Source organism: Amblyraja radiata, chromosome 7 (genome assembly GCF_010909765.2).
Source record: "Amblyraja radiata isolate CabotCenter1 chromosome 7, sAmbRad1.1.pri, whole genome shotgun sequence".
NCBI classification, from domain to species: domain Eukaryota; kingdom Metazoa; phylum Chordata; class Chondrichthyes; order Rajiformes; family Rajidae; genus Amblyraja; species Amblyraja radiata.
Genome location: NC_045962.1, coordinates 31552276 through 31578881, shown reverse-complemented (window position 1 = coordinate 31578881; position 26606 = coordinate 31552276). Strand labels below are relative to the sequence as shown.

Sequence of the window (26606 nt, the reverse complement as noted above, 5' to 3'; positions counted from 1 at the left end):
GGAAAGATCGAGGAAAGCGGAGCACACGGAGGAAACCCACATGGTCACAGGGAGAATCGTTCAAACTTTAGACAGCACCAGCGGTCAGGATCGAACAAGGGTCACGAGCGTTGTGGGCAACTGCTCTACCAGCTGCACCATTGTGCCTCCCTTGTATAACACACTGTTTCATGTCCACAAGAGTGGGTAATAATCAACCTCTCCATTTTGACCACCTCACAGAACATTGTTTTGCTACGGAAGAGCATAATAGAAAATTAGCAGAGGTTAAATTACTGACACAACCTCTTTACTACTCATGACTGTGTAACTGGACATAGTGCGAACTCCAGCATCAAGTTTTCCGACGACACCACTGTTGTGGGACGAATCACTGATGGTGACGAGTCAGAGTATCGAAGTGAAATCGACCGATTAACCAAATGGTGCCAGCACAATAACCTGGCTCTCAACACCAGCAAAACCAAGGAACTGATTGTGGACTTTGGAAGGGGTAGGATAGGGACCCACAATCCTGTTTATATCAATGGTGGAAAAGGTCAAGAACTTCAAATTCCTGGGCGTGCATATTTCCGAAGATCTTTCCTGGTCCCAGCACACTGATGCAATTATAAAGAAAACACATCAGCACCTCTACTTCCTGAGAAGATTACGCAGAGTCGGTATGTCAAAGAGGGCTCTCTCAAACTTCTACAGGTGCACAGTAGAGAGCATACTGACCGGTTGCACCGTGGCTTGCTTCGGCAACTTGAGCGGAAAAGAATGCAGAAAGTTGTGACCACTGCCCAGCCTATCATCGGCTCTGACCTCCCCACCATCGAAGGGATCTATCGCAGTCACTGCCTCAAAAAGGCTGTCAACATCATCAAGGACCCACACCATCCTGGCCACACACTCTTCTCTCCGCTGGCATCAGGTAGAAGGTACATGAGCCTAAAATTTGGTACATCCAGGATCAGGAACAGCTTCTTCCCCACAGCCATCAGGCTATTAAACTCACCATCAAACAAACTCTGAACTATAACAGCTATATAGACACACTGGACTGTTCTGTATTTATGCTTACAGTACTCTGTAGTGCTGAAGCAAGCAAGAATTTCATTGTCCTATCTAGGACACATGATAATAAACTCTGTGTTGACCTACGTTCACTTTTGACCCAACACCGTAACACTGCCCAAAACAATAAATGAGGGCCGCTGAAATTAAATGGAAACAATTTCACGGCAAATCACCTTTAATAGTTCAAACAACCATTATACACAGCAATGCAGTACATTCATTACAACCAATCTTCAATCAGCAATGAGGTTCCTTCTGAAGTTCATAAAATATTTTTTGACGTGCAAAATATCAATTTTTTTAAAAAGGTCTGTTGCATTCATAATTATTAGAACTGACATAAAAAAACATTCTGCCTGGTACAGAGATAAGCACCACATTACACTAGTGAGTTCTTAGGAAAGTACAACATTTTAAATTAATTTTTACAGCCACCTGGTTATTTTGTGACAAATATTAATTCAAATTTAAAATCGCATCATCCCTGAATTATGAGGCTCTGGACCTGAAACAACTCTAGTTGATTATGGTGATAAATAACAATGAGTGGATATTTTAAAAATACATGACATTTCAGTTTTTGTGAAGACTTTATGCAATTTACACAGAGGAAGCCATCTTTCACAAAAGGCGAAAGATAATGGGATATTATAGTTCAAAAACAAGACAAAATTTTAATCATATCTATACAATCAAAGCCATTTACAAATCTTTAATCTTAATCAATTGACAAACATAAATGATTTCCAATTTTAGTAGTCTTTAGAATCAGTGATTTGACTGAATAGCATGTCAATACCATGAGATCTCAACCCAAGATGAACAAGCCACTATAAAATTCTATATTTGGATTAATACCAATACAGAAATCACAAGTTTACTAACAGAGATCAGCAGCAAATATTTACATTTCCTTATAACAGGGCATAGTAGAAGATATGATCGTGACCATCAAGTCAGAATTAGATTTTCATAAATTTGTATTTCCTGCACCAAAATTATTCTTGCCAGATCTAGTATCTGTTTAAAAAAACTATAACCCTTGGTAATGCTGTATGGAAGTTCAGGGATACTCTGTTTAAAAAAGGTTGCTTGCTCAGTTGCCATGAACATGAAAATAGACTATTAATTAGTAAAACAGCAAACTTGTGGCGTGGACTGGCAGATTTTCCTGACGAATTAAGGTTGCTTACTCCCAGTAATACACCACATTTTTAATTCCCTTTAAGACATGAAGTAGAATAAAGTTTCCAGTGAAGCCAGGTGTTGCTTGAGGCAAAAAAGGAATGGGTTGCCCAGTGCACTTGATGCCAAATCGATGGGATTTATGGATAATGGGACAGTGACATTAAGCATTTTATTTTATTATGAACGTTGTGTCACCTCGACTTTTCAGCGTAGACAAGTGAACACTTAATGGAAAAATACATTCTCTAGGCCACTCGTATTTCATATGATCATAGTCACTTCTAGCTTTACTGTCTATAAAAAATATTCTTCTGTCAAAAGTCATGTAAAAGTCTGCAAAGAATTTTAGGGTGACAACTTTATATACAAGGCAGTTTCAAAATAGAATGAATCTGAAAAGCTCAGCTAGAATTACAGAAACATAATCAAAAAATCAAAATGCCCATGTTTGTAAACCTGTATCTACAGTTCCTTGTTTCTACATGCTTAGCAATACATTATTTACTTTACTTAATAGATCCAAATGTAATTCTCCTCTCCCAGTCAACTACAATAAGAATTTAAAATGTAATACATTTAATTTGTTCAACTCTGCCTATCTTTTGTCGTGATGGACAGAGTACAGAATACCACATACCTGCCTTTGATACATTATTAACTGATAACAAATTAGCAATTAAATACTCCAACATAATGGAATAAGATGGTCAAAATAACAGGTGTAAAACTGGAATTTTAAGAAACTGGATAACAAAAATGTTATCTTTAAATGAATTAAAAAAGAAACAGGTATCTTCATATCTCACTGTCTTTAAGCAAAAGGCTTGCAAATCTGGATAAAGATCAGTATTCATTTTCAATAAATGAGAAGGGAAAAGTAAAATTGGTTTCAGGTGAACCACCAAACTATTGCCAGAGCTGTAGTGATGCCATTGAGGATTGCCATATTGTAGCCCATGTGGAATGAATGACCCGTTAATTTCCTGAAAAAGAAAAATACAAATTATACATCAACGGGAATTTCAAACCTGCAAAATCAATAAACATTCAAATCACAACTCCTGCATTTTATGTCAAAGCATGTAGTTTTGTTATAATGCTTCCCAGATGAAGGTAGTCTACTAACAATTGCAACAGATGCCACAAATGTAACAAGTTTGCTGCAGGTTAGTTGTAAATCAAATTTTAAAAATGAAATTCAAAATAATTCAACATCAATGCATGGACAACATGCACTCCGAGAGAATGTGCAAACTCCACGCAGATAGCACCCAAGGTTATAACTGGATTTGGGTCTTTGGTGCTCAGGCAGTGGTTTCTCCACTGTGCCACAATTGTGTAATAACTTTACATTGGTAATTAAATGCCTTTTAAAAATCAAAAAAATATACTTTATCCACTTGTTCCTCTATCTACTTTGCTCGTCAAATCCTCAAAAAAAAATGTAAGTGTCAAGGATTAAAAGGTCTAGATAGTCTTGAATATTGGCAAATTAGATCTAGTGCATAGAGAAACCAGAGCTCCCAAGGAAAACCCACGCAGGTCACGGGAGAATGTACAAACTTTGTACAGACAGCACGCGTAATCAGGATCGAACCTGTAAGGCAGCTACTCTACCGTTGAGCTGGGACAGACCAGAGAAACATTTACATAATCATAGATTTTGAGAGCAAAAAACTTAGAACTGAATTAGTGCAGGAATTAAGCAGAAACTGGGAGTCTTGTTTCAAGCAAATTAAACAATTACAAATATCTACACAACAGCACAAGAGTTGTGGTACATTTTATCCAAGTACAAACAGCACACTTTCAGAAATTGTTCAGTTAGCGAAGTTGCAAACACACAGACACTTTATACTTGCAGTAAATATATAGCTATGACTTGCTAACTGATAAGTTAGCTAACTGACATGATATATGACTTGCTAACTGACAAGATATATTAAAATAAGTCTACTGGAGGATGACACTATTTCTACACTCAACCTGAGATTTATTGAATTTATTTGCAATCAGAAACAAGTCAATAGTTCAATTAAAGAGTCAAGAGCCACGATAATCTAAACAATATAAAACACAAATCCAAGATGTTCCTCATGAAGTGTCTGAAGAAGGGTCTTGACCCGAAACGTCGCCTACTCCATTTCTCCATAGATGCTGCCTCACCCGCTGAATTTCTCCAGCATGTTTTGTCTACTTTTGATTTTTCCAGCATCTGCAGTTTCTTCTTAAAGTTTTCCCCATGATATGCTTTTTCCATTAACACACTTAGGCAGTTGGCATCAGTAGCTCACTGATGCGATTGCAAAAAACCAATCCCACAAAACAGTACTTATTTTTAGAAAAATATTTTCTCAATAGAAGTATTTATTTTTAGATTTTTTTATTGCGCTCAATATCGGTGGAATATTTGACTACTTTATTCCATAGCCAAAAAAGATAGCGACAATAATTTCTGCATTTCTATTCAACTGGAATACGATTGCTATATTTTAAAATTTCAGTTTGCAAGGAAATATCAGCACAATCATAATAAAAAACTACCTAAATGCAATTTGCTTATTTAAAAAAAAAAAGTGTTTATGGCAATTGATTAGCCAGAGTTATAGTATAATTTGGTATAGATAAACTTCCAGCCAATGCACCATTACAGCTCAAAATGGTAATGCAAAATCGTTGGGCGTTTCCCAGCTATAATGCCACACAACTTTACACTGACAAGAGTTATTAACACTTTCCTGTTAACTTTGTTTATATTGCAACAAGCAAACATGGGCAGTTTAAACTAATTTAAGATGAACAAATTATTTACAAAATATACAATTGGCAAATAAATAAATAATGGGTGGTACACAAAATTGCTGGGGAAACTCAGCAGGTGCAGCAGCATCTATGGAGCGAAGGAAATAGGCGACGTTTCGGGTCGAAACCCTTCCTATTTCCTTCGCTCCATAGATGCTGCTGCACCCGCTGAGTTTCCCCAGCAATTTTGTGTACCTTCGATATTCCAGCATCTGCAGTTCCCTTTTGAACAAATAAATAATGGGGTTTTGTCCCAAACATTATGGAGGTCACTGTATGTAAAGAATTCATATTTATTGTCAAACACAGGGTACTGACATCCGTTTTACCCACTGGAATTGCATTATGGCTTAGAAAGCAACTTTATGGGAATTAAGACTAGTATAACATTCATATAACCATATAACAATTACAGCACGGAAACAGGCCATCTCGACCCTTCTAGTCCGTGCCGAACACGTATTCTCCCCTAGTCCCATATACCTGTGCTCAGACCATAACCCTCCATTCCTTTCCCGTCCATATAACTATCCAATTTATTTTTAAATGATAAAAACGAACCTGCCTCCAACACCTTCACTGGAAGCTCATTCCACACAGCCACCACTCTCTGAGTAAAGAAGTTCCCCCTCATGTTACCCCTAAACTTCTGTCCCTTAATTCTCAAGTCATGTCCCCTTGTTTGAATCTTCCCTACTCTCAGTGGGAAAAGCTTATCCACGTCAACTCTGTCTATCCCTCTCATCATTTTAAAGACCTCTATCAAGTCCCCCCTTAACTTTCTGCGCTCCGAAGAATAAAGCCCCAACTTGTTCAACCTTTCTCTGTAACTTAGTTGCTGAAACCCAGGCAACATTCTAGTAAATCTCCTCTGTACTCTCTCTATTTTGTTGACGTCCACCATAATTGTACACCATACTCCAGAATTGGCCTCACCAATGCCTTGTACAATTTTAACATTACATCCCAACTTCTATACTCAATGCTCTGATTTATAAAGGCCAGCACACCAAAAGCTTTCTTTACCACCCTATCTACATGAGATTCCACTTTCAGGGAACTGTGCACAGTTATTCCCAGATCCCTCTGTTCATCTGCATTCTTCAATTCCCTACCATTTACCATGTACGTCCTATTTTGATTTGTCCTGCCAAGATGTAGCACCTCACACTTATCAGCATTAAACTCCATCTGCCATCTTTCAGCCCACTCTTCCAACTGGCATAAATCTCACTGTAGACATTGAAAATCTATTTCATTATCCACAACCCCACCTATCTTAGTATCATCTGCATACTTACTAATCCAATTTACCACACCATCATCCATATCATTGATGTACATGACAAACAACAGTGGACCCAACACAGATCCCTGTGGCACCCCACTAGTCACTGGCCTCCAACCTGACAAACAACCATCCACCATTACTCTCTGGCATCTCCCATTCAGCCACTGTTGAATCCATCTTGCTACTCCACCATTAATACCCAACAATTGAACCTTCTTAACCAACCTTCCGTGAGGAACCTTGTCAAAGGCCTTACTGAAGTCCATTCAACGCACAAGAGGTCCCAGGTGAGATAAAACAAAAAGGATCACTATTTCTGTTTATGTGAACAGTGAACAATTGCTAAACACAGGATTAAAAAGTACAAATTATGTTCTTTTCTCAACCCCAAATCATTAAATTAAAATGTCACAAACCAACACTAAAAAGACACATTTAAACAACATTTGAACAGGTATGTGTGTGGATAGATAAAGTTGATGGACATGGACTAAACGAGGCCAGATAGGACGAGCGCAGATGGGGCATCTTTGTCTACATGGACGTTGGGGCGAAGGGCCTATTTCCATGCTGTATGGAAACGACAAACCAATACTTCAATATTTAACGTGCAGTTCTGCACGTGATGTTCCTCTCCACCGATGCCACAGGACCTATTAAATGCTCCCAGCAATTTCAGACGCTGCCTGATTAGTTGAGCATCACCAATTAATTTTTATTGTGCATTGGTGTTTTGTATTCCAACAAACAATACAATGAAAGCTGGATATTCTCAAATGAGAGAGAAAAGCTCATGCATCACAATAAAGTTATACATGGATTATTGGCAGAGATTCCAAATAATAAATGCATTGAAATTGTCAGGCCGGCTTTGCATAGCTAGTGCAATATAGCGTCAAATCTTGCCAGGGTCATGCAGCTGGACAGATCGTTGATTCAACACAAATGCATTTGTCATACAGCAAGGATGGCCTGACTGGTTAATGTATTTAGAATCTTTGAAGTATAAAGATAAGATCTTGGAACATTTCATGTCCAAAATACACATTTATTTTAAGGCAATTAATTAATATAATCAGCTCCAGAAATATTTTTCCACCCAGTATTCTCCTTTCTTGGCAGATTCTGAAAAGTTAGGTGCAGCATCATCGAGGGAAAGCTAAATAAAAACACTATTTCGGAGGAAATGACCAACCATGATTATCTTTATCCGAAAGTGTGACCCAACAACTGCTTGGGGTGCTGTGAAATAAATTATACCTTTATCTGAAGTAATTTACAAATTTACCCGTTTCTAGCTAAAGTCTTTAACGATATCTACTGAGAGCTTGAATCACCAACTACAGTTTCCAATGCATTTTATAACTGTATTGAGCTATATATTTTGTTACTCAAATCGGATTAAAACCAATTGCATGTCTGAAAGATTAACCAGAATACGAGAACACATTATACATTTTGTAAACCGCAAATTTATGAAATGCTCAGAGAGGTGTCAAGATAGGACTTTATTCCTTGGTCGGCAGGAGACCAAGGATTGACCTTATAAGGTCAAGAATGTTTTGTCAAATGCCCTGAAATTGAACATATCTTCCTTGCAGCAGCAGCACCGCAGGTTTGTAATTACAATACACAACAGATAACACAACAAACAAAAAAAAATCATAAGGGGAAGAAAGGGCAAATGTCGTCTTTTGCTCGGGTGGGGTAATCAAGAACCACATGACATAGGTTTAAGGTGAGGAACCATTTTTACTCAGAGGAACCAGAGAGGAACCATTTTTACTCAGAGGGTGGTGGATATATGGAACGAGCTGCCAGAGGAGGTAATTAAGGCAGGTACTACAAATAGCATTTAAAAGATATTTAGACAATTATATGGATATGAAAGGGTTAAGAGGGATATTGGCCAAACACAGGCAAATGGGACTAGTTTAGATGGGGCATCTTGGTCAGCATGGATGATTTGGCTGAAGGGCCCGTTTCCATGCTGTATGATCATGTGACAGATCTTCATATAAAATTGATATGAAAGTGAATTGCGCCCTTACACTTTACTCAATTTAGCAGTAACAAGAGTTAGCCAAGGCATACATCACTGCAGACGAGAACTAGTCTGGTCAGTCTCCTGTACGACATTTACCGTTTGGAGATTTATTCCAATTTTGAAGATACACGATAGTTTGGAATCATGCCAAATATATTCCTGCAGACTTACATATTTTAATTTATGAATCAACAAATGCGGCTTCTATTGGCCAGCATAATCTCTACCTAAATGCATTGAATCACTGTGCTTTCAAAGAGGATTAATTGTGCAAGATGTTGGATCAACACTTCTACAAAGTGTACTTAAAATGCTACACATGTAGACAAAATAATCCTTTTGCCAGTGCTAGTTTATAAAACTAGCACTTAAGAGGCAAAGGTTTTGTGCCTGCCAGTTCTTGGAGCAAATCTGCATTAAACTGCTCACTGCACAGAATGTTTCTCAGTTGATACCACATGGGATAAATAACAGGTATCAACAATAAATCATCACTTGCACAATTAGCCAGCAGCTCCATACCTGCTTTTTACTTTTAATTGAACGCTGTCTGGATAACTAATTAACTTGTTATGCCAATTAAATAGAGTTTACCATATGAAAGCACCAGATTACAGAAAGGCTGACAGCTAGCCCAAATATTGTATAAATGTTCAGCACTAATAGCAGACAAATTGGAGAATGCACAAGCATAACCATCAAGCATCAAGATAAACAGAAAAAAGGGTATATATGCAATGGAAACAGAAGATTCTGGAAATAGTTCGAAAGAGCTCGCAGCTCAGTTCCACGCTCCAAAGAATAAAGTCCTTGGCTGCCCAGAGCAACAACTAGATATATAGTTCAAAGTTCAGCTCTGAAGTTTAGGCTTTAATGAAAAGTTATTTGTTTCTCTCGGCATTGATGCTGCTCGTACAATTGAATACTTCCATAATTTTCCCTTCTTTAGAGACTTCAAAAGGCAATTATACCATTTGGGATACTGTCACAGGGGATGGGCAAAGCAGCAGCAGTAGCTCAGGCCCGTTATACAAGGACTGCATCTGAGACACATTGGGGAAGGGTGAAGACAGAACGGGGGCAGTAGTGTTAGGATACTCAATAGTTAGGGGTAGACAAGAGAATCACTGACCACAGTTGAGACTTTAGGGTGGTGAGGTTTCTCCCTGATGCTAGGGTCTAGGGCATCCCTGAGCAGAACATACTTCAGGGAGAGCATGAGCAGCCAGAGGTCATCATGGACACTGGCATTAGTTGCATATGTCGAAAAAGTGATGACGTTCTACATAGTGTATATGGGGAGACGGGCAAAAGGATAAAAGCAGGGCCTTGAGAGTACTCATTTCTGGATTACTCACAGTTCACCGTTAGTGAGTGTTGAAATAAGAGGAAAGGACAGATGCATGGGAGGCTGAAGAGTTGGTGATGGGGGAATAGACATTTAGACCAGTGGGATCTCTTCTAGGGCAATGATTATTTATACAATATAGGTGAATTGCATGCGAGTTGGAGAGAGCCAATATCTTGGCAGGAAGATTTGCTAGAACTGCTGGTGAGGGTTTAAACTAGATTGGCAAGGATAGAGGGCGTAGTGTGGGATCCAAAGCAGTAGTGAGGGAAATGAGAGGCTAAAGTTGACAGTGAAATCAACTGAGCAAGTTCAGTAGACAAGACAGGCAGGAGTACAGTAGGGAGCAAAGAATGAGTGTTGGGGTACATTTTATTTATTGCAAGAGGCCTGAACGCTAAGGTGATGGGCAAGGTCCTCAATGGATAGTTCTTCCCAGTTTTTTCTGTGGAGAAAGACAAAAAGGCCAGGCAAATGTGGAAAGTGAAATGCCCAGGGGAGAGTCAGCATTGCAGTTGAAGAGGTGCTGAACATCTGAAAATGTATAAAGGTAGACAAATCTCTAAGGCCTAATCAGATATATCTAATAACATTGCGAGAAGCTAGAGAAGGCATTATTGGATTTCTAGCTCAGATATATGCATAATCATTAGCCACTGGTGAGATGTCAGAAGACTGGAGGGTGGCCTTCATTTAAGAAGGACATTTTACAAATAAAAACCTGGGAACTATAGACCAGCAAGCCTAACGTATTGGGTAGGTAATCACTGGGAGAGGATTCTGAGGGGTAAGATAGAAATGAATAAAAAAAGTTAGAGATCTATTAGGGATAGTCAGCACTGCTTTGTAGGTGGGAAATTACAATCTGATTTTTCGAAGAAGTGACATTTATTTTGATCTCATGGCAACTAATGGCAATTGACTGGCAAAAAAAATTATGGGCGATTTTAGGCCATTTCTTTATGCTGGAGATGAATTATCCTGCACTTTAAAATTATGCTTCAAAATTGTTTCTTGGGAACTACCAATGCTTTGTTTGGGCAGGTACAAGAAAGAAAGACAAACGAGTGCAAGACTGCACATAATCTTTTCTAATTCTTCCCCTCATCTTATTCTACCAGCTATCTCCACTCTACTCGATCAGTCTGAAGACCTAAAACATAGCTGTTCATTCACCTGTATTCTTTGGATGTATCACTCATTTATTGCAGAGAAAAGGCACCACCTTGTGGCATAATAGTTATTACACACCTTGCTTCAATTTATCCAGTAACATTAACTCGAATGAAATTAAGATGCACGTCATTTATCGCGACATAGGCTAGTACTGCACAGGAATCGACCCACAATGTCTGTGCCGAACATAATGCCAAGACCAAATCTCATCTACCTGTCTATTATATCTACCTCCACCACCACCTCTGGTAGCTCATTCGAGACATTCACTTTGTTTAAAAAAAACAACAACTCCTTTAAACTTTTCCCCTCTCACCTTAAAGCTATGCTCACTAGTGTTGGGTTCACCAGTTTAAATTCCATTTGGAATATTTTGGAAGACCAAGAAACCAAGTTGGGCATTTCCACTTTAGGAAGAAGGATCAGACTCTACCTTATCTATACCTCTCATAATACACTTCTTTGCACGTCTCCCCTCAATGCCTGGTGTTTCAGAGAAAACTATTCAGAAACAGAGTTCAAATTTTAGATAAGCTCTATTTCTTTGAATAACAGATATTGGATTTGATTGAACCATTCCCATTTAAACTACTCTGAACCAGTAACATATTATTTTTAAATTATCAATTTAGTGCACAATCATTTAAAAAACAATTTAGTCAATTCTGCCTTCCATCTTATCATAGGCTTTCCTTTTTGTTACTTTCAATTCATCTCTTCCCACCAGTTCCCACTTAAAATTGGTTACATCTGTAAAATATTCAACTTCTGAGAAAGGTTTGCAAACCAGAAATATGAACCATTTCTCCCTTCTGCCTCAGGATTTTCTGTTCATACGTCAGAAACTTATGTTGCACATTTGGGTAACATAAATTACCATTAAAGTCTCTCTAAATATATATGCTCAAAGTAAAAAACAATGCACTCCCTCAGTCTATGTAGTTTGGAGCTTATAGTGCTTAAGAACCTGATGGTTGTAGGGAAGAGACTGTTCCTGAATCTGGGCATTACAATTTTCAAGCTCCTCCACCTTCTTCCCAATGGCCACTGCTTATCTACCCTATCAATGCCTGTCATGCCACCCCTCAGCATCCAAATGTGCAGAAAACCAATGTAGTCTAATTATTCTATCCTAATAACTCAGTCCAGGAAACACATTCATGAATGTTTCCTGTACTCTCTCTAGCTTAATCACATCCTTCCTATTGGTGGCGACTGGAATACACACAATACCCCAAACGCAGCCCAACCCTCTAAATAGTAGGTATGTTACAAAACTTATCTTCAGCGGCGCTGCAGTTCTGCCACTGGCCGTGTGCGCAACTTTGGCGCCTTTGAGAGGGGGGCGGGATTAAAATGCCGTTTTCTCCTGCCTGTCGGGAGTCAATCTTTCTCAGGCTGTTAAGCTGCTGAAGAATAATCAACTCGACTTGCATTCTCTGAAGTTTTTTTATAAATATCACTGGACAATTTAATAGCAGGAGTAAAATAAAAGTCGACTTCTAACGCCGTCAACGGGACGGATCTCCCGTACGGGACAGATAAAGGTAAGCCGTTTATTTTACATATAAACTTGCTTCTTAGGATTACTTTAATCCAAATTTTACGTTACGAAAAGGTGATTTAGGCCCTATACGAACCGGCAGTGTTTTTCCTGCCGATATAGGGGTTTAAATTCACCGCAAACCGCAACGTTCCAAACGATCGCGTTCCACAAAATCTCACTCGCAAGATGATTTAAATGGCCATTAATTTACGGGAATTAAACATTAAATTCCTTCCATGGCCTATAAGTTCATGACAATGAGATTTTAAAATCATGTTATTTTGTGAATTCTTGTGTGAATGTTATTTGGACACTTAGGCTATTTAAAAATGTTAACCTTTTCTTAAGAAATAGATATATGTTTAGATCTAGTAATTGAATGTTGTAATCAGCTACAATTAGGGAACTAATTATATGCTTTAATTTCAGGTCATCCAAGTAAAATTATTTCATATTTGTTTCAGAATGTTTCAATCTATAATAACTGAAAATTTCATTCAGTTCTCTTAATTTTTAAGAAAGTTATGGGCTTTTGACTGTCCTCGATCGCAGCTTTTGAGTTAAGTCAATGGAAAAGCAATAGGGAACAAGATGCTAATTTCAGAGTATGAAAATAGCCATACCTTTTTTAATACTGAAGATATGAAAGTGAATTAGGTGTCAAATTAAACTTCTTTTTATGCTTTATCTGATGGGATAAATTGCAGACTTGATTTTTAAAGTCTCAAAATTTTGTAACATTGCTATAAATAGAATTCAACTAATAATACTCCCGTAAGTAGTCTTAAAAATTGAGATGAATTGTACACAGAATACCCGGGCTTCATCATACATTCTTGCCTCACTCAAACAAGTTGAGAAATGTTTCTACAAACAGACACGGAGAGAGTCATACTTCCTATCACATTATAACATCAATATTTATCCATGCTAGTCCTCCCAATACGTTTGACATACTCTCACTTTGCCTATTTTCCATATTTACTGTGGCTGCTTTTATCTGCTCTCTTTTCCCACTCACACAGGTATTTATTAAAGATTTTCTAGTGGATTTATGCTAGTAAAAATAATTAGTTTGTTTACATGATGCATAACATACTGCAGACATATATAATGGTAACCAACATACTATAAAGAGAAAGGTGGCCTCATGCTATACACTTAAACTCAACATTGCATTACATGTCTGGAAAACTATACAAATCTATTTAAAAATATATATTTTACCAAGTCATTTCCATAAAGTTTTATCATTTTGTTTAGTAATTGTTTGTAGTTTATTCCTACCAAATGGACATCACTGGAAAGCCCAGCATTTATTCCCTATCCCTAATCACCATGAGACAGTGAAAGTCAGCTGCCTTTGTGAATGCTGCAGCCCTTCTGATGAAGGTGCCATGCAGGGCTATTGGGTTGGGTTCCAGGATTTAGACAGAACGAAGATGAAGGCATAATTCAGTTACATTCCTGGCTATGTACATGATTTACGGAAGGCCGTCTAACGACTAGATTATGGTTTGTTAAAGACAGCCTGTGCCTTCAACTTGGAAGACAATCTGAACTTGGTTCAATAATCAACATTTTGATCTTGAACCTTGCAGAAAATGTCTAACTGGATGAGTGCCATGGAATGAAAATTTAAGAACCCTTTGGTCATAGGATAATCATGGCTTCACATTATTTCTGCTCAGCAATCTAAAGATGCAAATGGATGGCATCTGCATGTTAGGTAAACAATTTGATCAACCAACTAATTTTTATCCTCAATGAGTAGGAAAGAAATGCAGATGCTGGTTTAAACAAAAGACAGACACAAAAAACTGGAGTAACTTAGCGAGTCAGGCAGCATCTCTGGAAAAAAGGAATAGGTGAAAATGAACCTATTCCTTATCTCCAGAGGTGCTAACTGACTCGCTGAGTTACTCAGCTTTTTGTGTCCGTCTTCTTTTATTTTCCCCATCTGAGATATTTTATTAAGTTTAAAATAGATTTCTCATTTCAAACAGGAAAACCTGCAGCTGTGGCAGGAATTATAGAGGTTCCAAAAGGCTAAGAGAACAATGCAGTGATTTGAAAGGAATATTTAGAGCCTTTTGCTAAAAAAGTCACCTGGGTTGAATAGGGAGACCCATAGTGGTGGGAACTGTCCTAACAACCTATGAACAGATTTCTGCCTCTGCACGTAATAAATCACTCTATCGAAAGCAAAACATTAATTTACTGTGTATCTACTGTTCCCAACCCTTTACCCAAATGTTCAATGCCAACAGAAATTTGGCAGGAAAGAAATTGGTGCTAGTTTCATCTTTAAATCCAAATCGACCACCATTTTTTAAATAGTTAATCTTCCTGGGAAACAGTTGAGCTTTACCTATTCTGCAACATTAAAAAAAACTTCAAATGTGCACAACATTCTGAAGTTAAGTTTTTTGGAAAAGGCTCATCTCCACATCTTGGCTTTTAGAAACATAGAAAATAGGTGCATGATTCAATATGATCATGGCTGATCATCCAACTCAGTATCCTGTACCTGCCTTCTCTCCATTCTCTCTTTAGCCACAAGGGCCACATCTAACTCCCTCTTAAATATAGCCAATGAACTGGCCTCAACTACCTTCTGTGGCAGAGAATTCCAGAGATTCACCACTCTATGCAATACCTAACAATGTTACAAAATTTTGAGATTTTAAAAATCAAGTGCAATTTATCCCATCAGATAAAGCATAAAAAGTTTAATTTGACACCCAATTCGCTTTCAAATCTTCAGTTTAAAAATTTATGGCCATTTGCATACTCGGGAATTAGCATCTTGTTCCCTATTGCTTTTGCATTGACTTAACACAAAAGCTGTGATCGAGGACTGTCAAAAGCCCATAGCTTTCTTAAAAATTAAGAGAACGGAATGAAATGTTCAGTTATGTTAGATTGAAGCATTCTGAAACAAATATGAACATCTTACTTGGATGACCTGAAATTAAAGCATATAATTAGTTAGTTACCTAATTGTAGTTAATTACAAAATTGACCGTTGTGACGGAAATAGTAATAAACACCCAGACTGCTTTGAAAATTCAAAAATGTGTTATTCTCAAGATCAGAACTTTAATATTATTGTGTTGTAAGCTGTAAGTCCGTAACAGATAGGTAAATAAATTACAATTTCTAGCAATAGACCAGGTCTTTATGGAGAAGAGCAGTTGCTAGCTGGTACACCGGCATATCATAATCAGTAGCATCATCATACTCCTCAGATTGTAACCAATAAGCAACTCTGTACACCTTGTTTTTCCTCAACTTTTCAATTTTGGCATTGTAAACTACAAGTTTTTGCTCTTCAAACCACGCATGACATGCCTTTCTGCCCACTACTTTCCCACTAAGCATGTCCTGTAGATTCCATTTCTTAAGAAAAGGATATATTTTTTAAATAGCCTAAGTATCCAAATAACAAACTAATCCCATTCACACAAGAATTCACAAAATAACATGATTTTTAAATCTCACTGTCATTAATTCATATGCCAGTTGGAAGGAATTTGATGTTTAATTCCCATAAATTAATCTAGAAACATCCACTCAATACAATCAAAATTTTTATTTTTTTGCACAATACATGGGACTAAAACTGATATTTAGTATAAAAATATTGACTATGGGTAGACAATAGCACAAAATATGGACGATTTAGATGCTCTTATGACATGATTGTCCAAAAAAAAAGAGCATCTTGTGAGTGGGTTTTTCTGGAACGCGATCGATCGCAACGTTGCATTTGCGGTGAGTTTGAACCCCATATCAGCAGGAAAAACACTGCCGGTTCGTATGGGGTCCAAATCACATTTTCACACCGTAAAATTTGATTAAAGCCATCCCAAGAAGCAAGTTTATATGTAAAATAAACGACTTACCCGTTGTTTTGTCCCGTCCATGCGATCCGTCACGTTGTAGGCATTGAGGGCGTTAAAAGTCGCTTTTTATTTTAATCAAATTATTAAATTGTCTCGCGATTAAAAGAAGAAGAAAAAAAAATTGGGAACGGAAGTCGGATCGATTTTTCTTCAGCAGCCAGCAGCCCGAGGAAGTCCGCCTCCGATAGGCAGGAGAAAACATCATTTTAATCCCGCCCCCCAAAGGCGTCAAAGTCACGAACATGGCCAGTGGCAGAACTGCAGCGCCACTGAAGGTAAGTTTTGTAACATCGCGAAAATACCATTTGTTTGCCTTTCAACTAGACAACTTGCTTTAACATCACATCTTTCCTTAATCTACTTCTACAACTCCAATTCTCTGGGATAATTCCAGCAGCCAAAGACTAGTAGAATGCTATGGTCACTCTCTTCTATTTCCTCCCTTGTTTATCTCAATATTATAACATACTCTTCATCCACATGATATTAACTCCCTTACTATTGTTTCTATTAAGTTTCTACACCGAATTCAACATGTGAAGTTTTTCTTCATATTGTGAAGAAAAAATCATAAAAATCACCATCATGTCTTCCACTGCCACATTATACAGCTCTCTCATTGATTCCAGACTATCTTCCCCTTTGTCATTAAACACATTACAGTCTTGCCTTTATTTTCTGTCCTTTAAACTTTCTGCAGAAATTAGTTCCCAGTGCTAAACAAAGGTTTACTTTTCCAAAAAGTTGGAGTAACTCAGCAGGACAGATAGCATCTCAGGAGATAAGGAATGGGTGACGTTTCGGGTCGAGACCCTTCTTCAGACTGCGCCGCTGAGTTACTCCAACTTTTTGTGTCTAACCGGTTTAAACCAGCATCTACAGTTCTTTCCTACACTTTACTTTTCCATGTCTTATGTTAACCCTCATAAATTGAGGAGCACTAGATATGGGAGCTGCTTTTCTCCCCCCCCCCCCCCCTTTGCATCACTCTTTTTGGATAGAAAAAGACAAACCAATATCGACCCATGAATTAGAAACATAGAAATTAGGTGCAGGAGTAGGCCATTCGGCCCTTCGAGCTGCACCGCCATTCAATATGATCATGGCTGATCATCCAACTCAGTATCCCGTACCTGCCTTCTCTCCATACCCTCTGATCCCCTTAGCAACAAGGGCCACATCTAACTCCCTCTTAAATATAGCCAATGAACTGGCCCCGACTACCCTCTGTGGCAGAGAGTTCCAGAGATTCACCACTCTCTGTGTGAAAAAAGTTCTTCTCATCTCGGTTTTAAAGGATTTCCCCCTTATCCTTAAGCTGTGACCCCTTGTCCTGGACTTCCCCAACATCGGGAGCAATCTTCCTGCATCTAGCCTGTCCAACCCCTTAAGAATTTTGTAAGTTTCTATAAGATCCCCTCTCAATCTCCTAAATTCTAGAGAGTATAAACTAAGTCTATCCAGTCTTTATTCAATGAGGAATATACTATAATTATACTTCAAAAGGATTCAATGAGTTACAACCCCATCGCAAGCCTTAAGTTAAACGCCAAAGGTTTGTGCTTAATATGATTACATTTTAAGTGACTCTGAAGCAAGAATACATTTGGCATCACGTGAGAAATTGTTTTGGGGAACCTAAAGAGAGCAAGGGGAAAGATTGATTTGGAGCGTTCCAGGTGGTCAAATACCAAGTACAGGTCCACCACTGATTTTCCAGGTGTCGCATCGCCATTAATCGGGACAAAATTACAATAACGCACTTGAAATCCACCTCAGAAGGCCCCCAAAAATTGTGGTGCCTTGGCTAGGTGAGGGATCATCAGGACTTCCACGCCGATCAGCGGGTTGAATTTGCCCCCTGCGGCCAGGGCTCTGGAACTGCAGCCCAGCCAGAGCCTGCAGAACCATTCCCACAGTCGCCTTCAGAGGCCGACTGTGGGCTCCCCAGAGGCAATGGGTCCAGTATCATTGGACTCCTCTCAGATGCCATGACTTCTGTTGGTCTGGTAAAACGGAAGGTGTTTGGAACCAAGGGTACCGGAAAAAACGGTGGTGAACCTGTGCATGAAACAATAATTCATACACACCTTGAATTATGCCAAAGTCTGGCCCAGAACTTTACCAAGCAATCAGCAAGTTAGCATTAAAATTCCAATACAAAATCCATAAGTTAAAAAATTATAAAATTGAGTTACCTAAATCGAACAGGTGATAGTGGTGTTGGTGGAAACATTCCAGGTTCAAATGAATCAAAATACGTCAACGTCCATGAGAAACTGCAGCATGACAACCCAGCTATCAAGGCCAAAATTAATGAACTCCAAATGCCTGAATGAAATAAATCTTGAAGTAAATATCAGTTCAGCAACAAACAGACAATAACAATGTCATGTGTGGTATTAACTAAAAAGGGAAATTACCCAAAATTCCAGTCTTGATATCAATCTCATGGTTTTCTTTTTCCCAACTCAAATCTGTAACCACAATTCAGAACACAATAAGATGACAATTATTTAACATTCTTTACCCGCTGAGCTACTCCAGCACTTTGTGTCTATCTTTGAGCTAGTCTCTGTACAGATTTGACTATGTAACGGATTGGACAGGCTAGATGCAGGAAAAATGTTCCCGATGTTGGGGGAGCCCAGAATCAGGGGTCACAGTTTAAGAATAAGGGGTAGGCCATATAGGACTGATGAGGAAAAACATTTTCAGTCAGAGAGTTGTGAATTTTCAGTCAGAGGTTTTCTCCAGGTGCTCCAGTTTACTTCCACATTCCAGAGACGTACATGTATATAGGCTAATCGTAAACATTGTAAGTTGTCCCTACTGTGTAGAATAATATTAATGCACAGGGTGATCGCTGGGCCGAAGGGTCTGTCTACACATGATATCCCTTTACAAAAGTCAATCTCTGCTTCAAACTACCCAAATGACATGAATTCATGAATTAAAATACATTCAACATCTTCACCAGCATCTGACTAAAGAAATTACTCCTCATCTCCATTCTAAAGGTACGTCCTTTAATCCTGAGGCTGCGCCCTCTGGTCCTACACCAGGTTTCTGTGGATGTTATCAGGCGATGCAACAACCTTTGAAGACGATGTACATGATTGCTAGAAGAAATGCCACGAAGGACAGCAGCACGATGCAGCAGAGCATTGAGCAGAGGCGGGCCGGCCACTTCTTGCTGCGGGAGTCGAGGTGAGCTGGCGAGGGGGCGAGCAGGCGGCTTCTACCCATCGCTGCAGCGTTCACCACCATCTCGGTGTCGGCGCCACCCTCGTCCTCCATCCGATCTCGCCTCAGCTTGTAGCTCAGATGGTCTTCAACATCTTCATCCTCCCAGGCCACGGGAGGCGCGGATCGCTTCACCAAGCGGGGCATGGAGGGGGAATCTTCGACCAAACGGGGCAGGTGGATGTCGGTGTAAAAGTTAACGCCTGAGTGAGAGCGGTGGCGGTCCCTCCGCAACCTAACCCGCTGGTTTACGGGTGCGCCCCCTCCGCAACCTAACCCGCTGGTTTACGGGTGCGCCCCCTCCGCAACCGAACCTGCTGGTTTACGGGTGCGCCACCCCTCCGGCCGACCGTCGCCCAATCAGGAGGCGGTCCGGCGGCCCGGCCGTCCAATCAGACCGCGGCCTGCTGGGTGGCGGGCTCGCCTGTGGTTGCGCGGGCGGGCGCGACCTCTGACCTTTGCTGCTGGGCAGCCAATGGGACGGCGCGTTGGTGCGGCGCGTCGCCAGGGCCAGGGCTGCGCCGGAGTGGAGCCGGAGCCGGAGTGAGTGGAGAACATGGTGAGTGCGGCAGAGCCGGCGCAGCGCAGCGCACGGCAGCCCGGGGGCCATTGTAAGAGCGGGGAGAGCCCAGTCCGGCCCGCCGGCATCACGGCTCGGCTTGCAGCGAGCCCGGCGACCTGCACAGCCCCGGCCCGGCCTCTCTTCCCGCAACTGCACCGCGTGTGGGAATAGGCGGGCGAGGAGGCCGCAGCCGAGCCCCCCGGCCGCCTGCTCGGGCTCTCCATCAATCCCTGACGGGTGCGGCTCTAAGCGGGTTAACAGGCTGCTCTCACGCATCTCTTAATGAATGAAACAAAATGTTGGTGTGTGAATGTGTATGTGTGCGATGGCGGTGGAATAGGAGTCGCTTTTCAACTTGATGGTGGTCATGTCTCATAATAAACCCTTCTGTGCAATATTTATTTTTCTTTGCTGTTGATAAACGATGCATACATTGGCCACGCAATGTGAATGCAATAACCCGTAGTGATCTTAGACTGGGAGATCCAAGGAGTAATTCCCTCTTCTCTGCAGTTTGGCAGCAGATTATTGTATGCTGTGTTCAAGATGAGTTGGTTTGATGAAAGACAAAACTAATGGCAAGTTGAAATGAATGAAAATAAATTGTACGTACTGTATATTCACTAATAAAGTGTGTGTACATACGTAATTTTAACAAATCGTGTACAATAGCCAACAATTGCATAAATATACAACTATATGTATTCCGTATATATGTATGTAGAATAATATGTGTGTATGTCAGTAGGTATCGAGTACCAACTGATAGTTTTTTTGTTTTTCAAACACTTGTTTTAAAGCCTATCTTTAAATATATTTTACTTGCCTGAATTTAGAGAATGGCTCATTGAAGTACACCAAATTCTTACTGAGCTTGAGCTGGGTGCCTAGGTTTGAGGATCACTCAAAATAAGGTGTTAATTATCAACATCCCAATGTAAGGACTGAGATACGATGAAAACCCTGAAGGTTTGGAATCTTCTACCCAGGAGGAATGTTGAAATTCTGTCCTCAGAATTGGGGTTGACAGTTTTTGGGATATGGAGGAGGTCAAAAGATATATAGTGCAAGAAAGCAGTGATAAGTTTAAAGATCAGCCATAATCGTCTTATTGAATGGTAGAACAAACTCAGTTAGCTGAATGGGATCATCCTGCTATTTCTTGTGTTATTGCATTGTAATGTCCCTTTAGCTTGCTATCAATATTAGCTGATTGCAGCTTTCTGGCTGTATAAAACATGTTTACATAATTGCAGATTGTTATATTAGTTATGACTGTACATGTCAAATATAAATAACCACCAAGGAATCATACTAAAAATGAAGATCTTCAGTATACATCAAATGTAGAATGCCAACACAAGTATCTCATGTGGATTTATACCCTTCAAAATATAATTGATCAGCCTGAAAGCCATCAGTCTCTAAAAACCCCGAGTGCAACATCTTGGATAATTTGAGTTTTTGCCTCTGCTGCTGTAACCAGGAGTACAGACTTGTCAACAGCTTCAAGGTGTATATTTAAATTATCTCTTTCTTAGTTTAAATCAGTGGTTCCTTAGTTCATTTATAAGAAAGATCAACATATTATTTGGGTTGAATGTTTTCTTTCCATATGATTTTTATACAATTCTATAATTTAATTGAGCAAAATGTTCATGATATGCTGCTGAATATCTTATATCCATATACAAGATCATCTGCAAAGATGACCAATTTGTATTAAATTCCTGAATCCAAGTCACAAGTATAAAATCTAAGTGTTTATTTGACTTATCATGATGTGTCCATCTCAGTAATCATCTAAGCTTTCTTGACATGATACTGCATCCCACTTTTTCCCCATTGTTCTTTTACTGTCAATACCTAAAATTCAACATCACTTTGACTCTAGTCAATAGCCGGTTAAGGGCATTGTATTCATCAACTTCTGGAAATAGATGTGTAACTTTGTACGGGTTTCTACAGCGTAGGTTCTTTAAATCGGGGAGGTGGTGGATTAGTTGTGATCTTTCATTTAAGATTTTATTGGAAATGTAATTAAGTTCAATTATTTTACTCATCTTATAGTAGGTACATGGTGTTGCTGGTTTGTTGTGTTTTTGAAAAGAACCATATTTTGTAGACAATCTCCTCGAAGCTCCCTTTAGTTTCTAATCTACTTGAAGCACTCCATGGTTGGATTATATTCTTGGAGTGGGCACTGTTGTGTCATACCCACTCATTATCCACATGAAACATTCCCTCATCTGGATATAAATAATCGAGGGCAGAGTATCTCCATCCCTCCACCCCACTGGTAAAAATCTGATCTGGGTGTTTAGATTTTGGAGGTAAGCAATTTGACCTATCTTGCCTTTGTGCACTAAAGATTCCCACAAAACTGAAGCAAAATATCTTTCTCAGTCTCACAGTCCAGTTTAGATAAAATGTATTCCTTTTATGATTTTTTTTTGTGTACTTGGTTTTAGTGATTAGTGTGCTTGGGTTTGGTGATTACTGTATTTGCAGTACCAAATCTCTGCTTTTACAGTTCCTAGTTTTTTTTCCCCTGAAATAATATGATTTTGTTTTGTCTTTTTCTATTGTTCATATTCATCTCCATTTTGCTGTGTTCAATCTACTGCCACTGTTTTGCACCTTGGTGATTGCGCAACACAATTTACTGTCCCTCTAAATTTATTGATGTGAAAGGTTTTAGATATATAGAGTTTTCTGTGTGTAAGAAAGAACTGCAGATGCTGGTTTAAATTGAAGGTAGACACAAAACGCTGGAGTAACTCAGCGGGTGAGGCAGCATCTCTAAGAGAGAAGGAATGGGCGACGTTTCGGGTTGAGGCCCTTCTTCAGACTGATGTCAGGGGAGGGGGCGGGGCAACGATAGAATGTATTCGGAGACAGTAAGACTAGTGGAAGAACTGGGAAGGGGATGGAGAGAGAAAGCAAGGGATATCTGGTCAGAGAAGTCAGTGTTCATACCGCTGGGTGTAAACTACCCTAGCGAAATATGAGGTGCTGTTCCTCCAATTTGCGCTGGGCCTCACTCTGACAATGGAGGAGGTCCAGGACAGAAAGGTCAAATTAGGAATGGGAGGGGGAGTTGAAGTACTGAGCCACCGGGAGATCAGGTAGGTTAAGACCGACTGAGTGGAAGTGTTCAGTGAAACGATCGCCGAGCCTGTGCTTGGTCTCGTCGATGTAGAGAAATTGACACCTGGAACAACGGATACAGTAGATGAGGTTGGAGGAGGTGCAAGTGAACCTCTGTCTCACCTGGAAAGACTATTTAGATCCTTGGATGGAGTCGAGGAGGGAGGTAAAGGGATAGATGTTTCATCTCCTGCGGTTGCAAGGGAAAGTACCTGGGGAGGGGGTGGGACGGGACGGGACGTTTGGGTGGGAAGGGACGAGTTGACCAGTGAGTTTTGGAGGGAACAGCCTCTGCGGAAAGCAGAAAGGGATGGAGATGGGAAGATGTGGCCAGTAGTGGGATTGTGGTAGCGAAAATGTTGGAGAATTATGTGCTGTATGCGATGGCTGATGGAGTGGAAGGTGAGGACAGGGGGGCTCTGACCTTGTTACGAATGGGGGGAGGGGAAGTAAGATCAGAGCTGCAGGATATCGAGGAGACCCTAGTGAGAGCCTCATCTATAATGGAAGAGGGAACCCCGTTTCCTAAAGAATGAAGACGCAGATGCGGCAGACGGAGGAATTAGGAGTAGGAGATAGTCTTTACAAGAAGCAGGGTGGGAAGAAGTGTAGTCAAGATAGGTATGGGAGTCAGGTTTGTAGTAGATGTCAGTCAATAGTCTGTTTCCTGTGATGGAGACGGTGAGATCTAGAAATGGTAGGGAGATGTTGGAGATGGTCCAAGTGAATTTGAGTGCAGGATGGAAATTAGTGGTGAGGTTGATGAAGTCTGTGAGTTCTGCATGGGTGCAGGAGGTAGCACCAAGGCAGTTGTCAATGTAGCGGAGGTAGAGTTCGGGGATAGGGCCAGTGAACGCCTGGAAGTAGAGTTTTCTGCTTGCTTTAGGAATCCTGATCTAGGATTTATTGTTTCATTCTTTAGTCTGACTAAAAGTTCCATCTTATTTATATCCTTTGTATTTCTCTAGCTTTAAAGAGGATGGATGGGAAATTTGAATTGTTATGCAGTTGTTATATAACCCTGGGTGAATTGTATCCTCACATGATCTCTTAATTCTGGCACATTTAGGTGGCAGCCTTTTTGTCCACAGATACTTGCTCTTAAGTGGGCCCAAGTGGCATTGTATAGAGAACCCAAATACGTGCAATAAAAAATATTATGCCTGAAGTAAGAGAGCTCATTGCTTAATTATTTTCTATGGCATAGGTTGGTAACCAGCAACAAGGATGTACGCTAAAGTTGAGGTTTAATAATGAGTTGCCTGCTGACGGGCTAAATGGATTGCTCTCACTTTGTGCACATTCTAATGATCTGTAATGCCCTATTTGTTTTGCAAGTAAGCATATTTTGTTTAGTTAGACTGCACTGATATGAAATTATGAATTTAAGACTTTTTAGACATTGATATTTGGATCTGCTGGGTCTAATACAGGGATCTTCTAGGAGGAATTTCCCGAATCTCCGGTTCTTGTATGTTTGATGAGACCCTGCTTTGCACAGGGCAAACTCTTACAAATATTATGGCAACCAGGTCCTTATGTTTCCATTTGACATTTGCATACTTTCAAAACTTATTGTAAAACATTTTTTCCTTTCATATTTTACAAAAACACAAAGGACACAAATAATGTCATGCATTGAGGTTGACTCAATTAATTCAATGTGTCCTTTACTTAAAACTTACTTCCTTCCCTCTTAATGAATGAATGAATGGAGCCACAGAACCTGGTTCAATTAGTTATTTTCTAGCAGTTATCCGGGAATAGTTGCGGGAATCTGGCACGCAGAAATTCTGAAATTCCTGGCTTTTATGGGAGGTGAAATGCAGGGTATTGTTTTGGTAGCAAGGCTGTTACAAAAAAAAATTAAAGGAGTAAAATCCTTTTGGTTTGTCCTTGTAATTGGATTCATTATTGTCATTGTTACCAGAGCAGAAAATACTGTTGTATTTGTATATTTTTGGTTAATGCTATTGATGGTTATAAATTTATGCTTCATGAATGTCTTGTACTTCGCAACACCATTCTGAATTTGTGTGATGCCAGAGTACTTAAAAGGGACACCGAGCACTGAGCACAGAGACACTGCCAAATATTGTTCCAATCTCCAAATAATAAAGATATATGGATTGAAAGTTTGTAACTGTTCCTATAAATATGGGTTACTGCATTGCACTGCCTTGTACTGATTTTTTAAATTATTCTTAGCCATGAGCTCAGAAATAGGCTGTGGTGTTACCTTAAAGGTTATTTTGCAAATGCTAGACATTTTGAATAAAACAAAATATGCTGGAACTGCCAAGTCATTTACCATTGTTGCTTAACATGTTGGTGTATTTTTTCCATTTAAAATGTTTATTTTCAGCTTTATTACATCGCAAAAGTTATAGGCCGTGAATATTGATGCAGTGGAAGCTTGGAGTTATGCTGAATTGATTTGGTCACCTATCTGTGGAAACTATATTTTTCCATCCATGTCCCAATCAGTCAAACCTGCTTTCGATGATTTAGTTTTTGAGTAAGACCAGACAAGTTTCTCATCAAGCATCCTCACCATTTGTACAATGCGAGAACAAAAGCTTACTCATCCAGTAATGTGTTTACATCACTGCCATGCTTGTTTAGTTCGTTTTTGTGAATGTTAAACAGGCATCTGACTTAGTCTTTTTCTATGCTGCACAGTCCATGGAAAACAATATTTGTTTGTGTTTTGTATGGTTTGATAAGTAGGATCTGTATTGGTAAAGATATAATTTGCTCTTCATTTCTAAAGAAAAAGCTGAATTGTAATGTGTACCATTTGTTGAACCTGTTTGAACTAGATATTATGGATAAGGAGAGAGCTTGGATTACTTTCACCATCTCTTTTCCTTCAAAATTTTGAAATCTTACCTATTTGGAACTCCTAAAGTCCAGTTGGAATTTCATTCCAAGATCATACCATCAAAATGATAGAGGTCAAGTTTTCCTCTGATAAAGCTCCTGATTCGAGGTCCCAAAATATTTTTTCAATAAAACTGCCATATGCAAATATCTTTGAGTAGGGATGTTATACATTAAATCCAGGAAATAGTTTATTTCTGCTTTGTTAGATGAGTCAGTTGCAGGTGCACTAAAGAATGATTGATCTTATGCAAGGATTGACAACTTCAGTTGCACATAATTTTGAAATCTACAGCACTGATATTCTTTGCTCAAATGTTAAAAAGGCAAGGGAATCATGCTTCCTAACAAACTGCTCATTATTACGAATAGCAATTTTTATTTCCAATCATGTTTG

The 26606-nt window shown here is 39.4% G+C and overlaps 2 protein-coding genes across 10 annotated transcripts in view; one reads left to right on the top strand and one right to left on the bottom strand.

Annotated features, from left to right (window-relative positions):
* Nucleotides 1-1219: 1219 nt before the first annotated feature.
* On the bottom strand, nucleotides 1220-19977 carry arl6ip6 (ADP ribosylation factor like GTPase 6 interacting protein 6). Its single transcript, XM_033024062.1, has 4 exons — nucleotides 19467-19977; nucleotides 18792-18845; nucleotides 18567-18699; nucleotides 1220-3233 (listed from the first exon to the last, which is right to left on the bottom strand). The coding sequence occupies exons 1-4, from the start codon at nucleotides 19759-19761 to the stop codon at nucleotides 3140-3142; spliced, it is 576 nt and encodes a 191-aa protein (XP_032879953.1). The 5' UTR covers nucleotides 19762-19977; the 3' UTR covers nucleotides 1220-3139.
* A 109-nt stretch (nucleotides 19978-20086) lies between these two features.
* prpf40a (pre-mRNA processing factor 40 homolog A) overlaps nucleotides 20087-26606 on the top strand; it is a 50994-nt gene continuing 44474 nt past the window's right edge. For 7 of the 9 annotated variants that reach the window (XM_033024061.1, XM_033024054.1, XM_033024056.1 and 4 more), the window contains exon 1: nucleotides 20087-20173. In XM_033024061.1, coding sequence (XP_032879952.1) covers nucleotides 20171-20173 — 3 coding nt within the window. In that variant the 5' untranslated portion in view covers nucleotides 20087-20170. Of the gene's footprint in view, nucleotides 20174-20394; nucleotides 20414-26606 lie in introns of those variants that run through there. The other 2 variants (XM_033024058.1, XM_033024057.1) reach the window with 2 other exon arrangements.

What these genes read in the sequence shown, in the direction of transcription:
- arl6ip6 (XM_033024062.1), bottom strand. Translation starts at nt 19,761, where the DNA reads ATGCCCCGCTTGGTGAAGCGATCCGCGCCTCCCGTGGCCTGGGAGGAT. An exon ending in CATGTACATCGTCTTCAAAG is followed by an intron (nt 18,846 to 19,466) that starts GTTGTTGCATCG and finishes TTGTGGTTACAG; the next exon opens with ATTTGAGTTGGGAAAAAGAA. An exon ending in CTATCACCTGTTCGATTTAG is followed by an intron (nt 3,234 to 18,566) that starts GTAACTCAATTT and finishes TTTCTTTTTCAG; the next exon opens with GAAATTAACGGGTCATTCAT.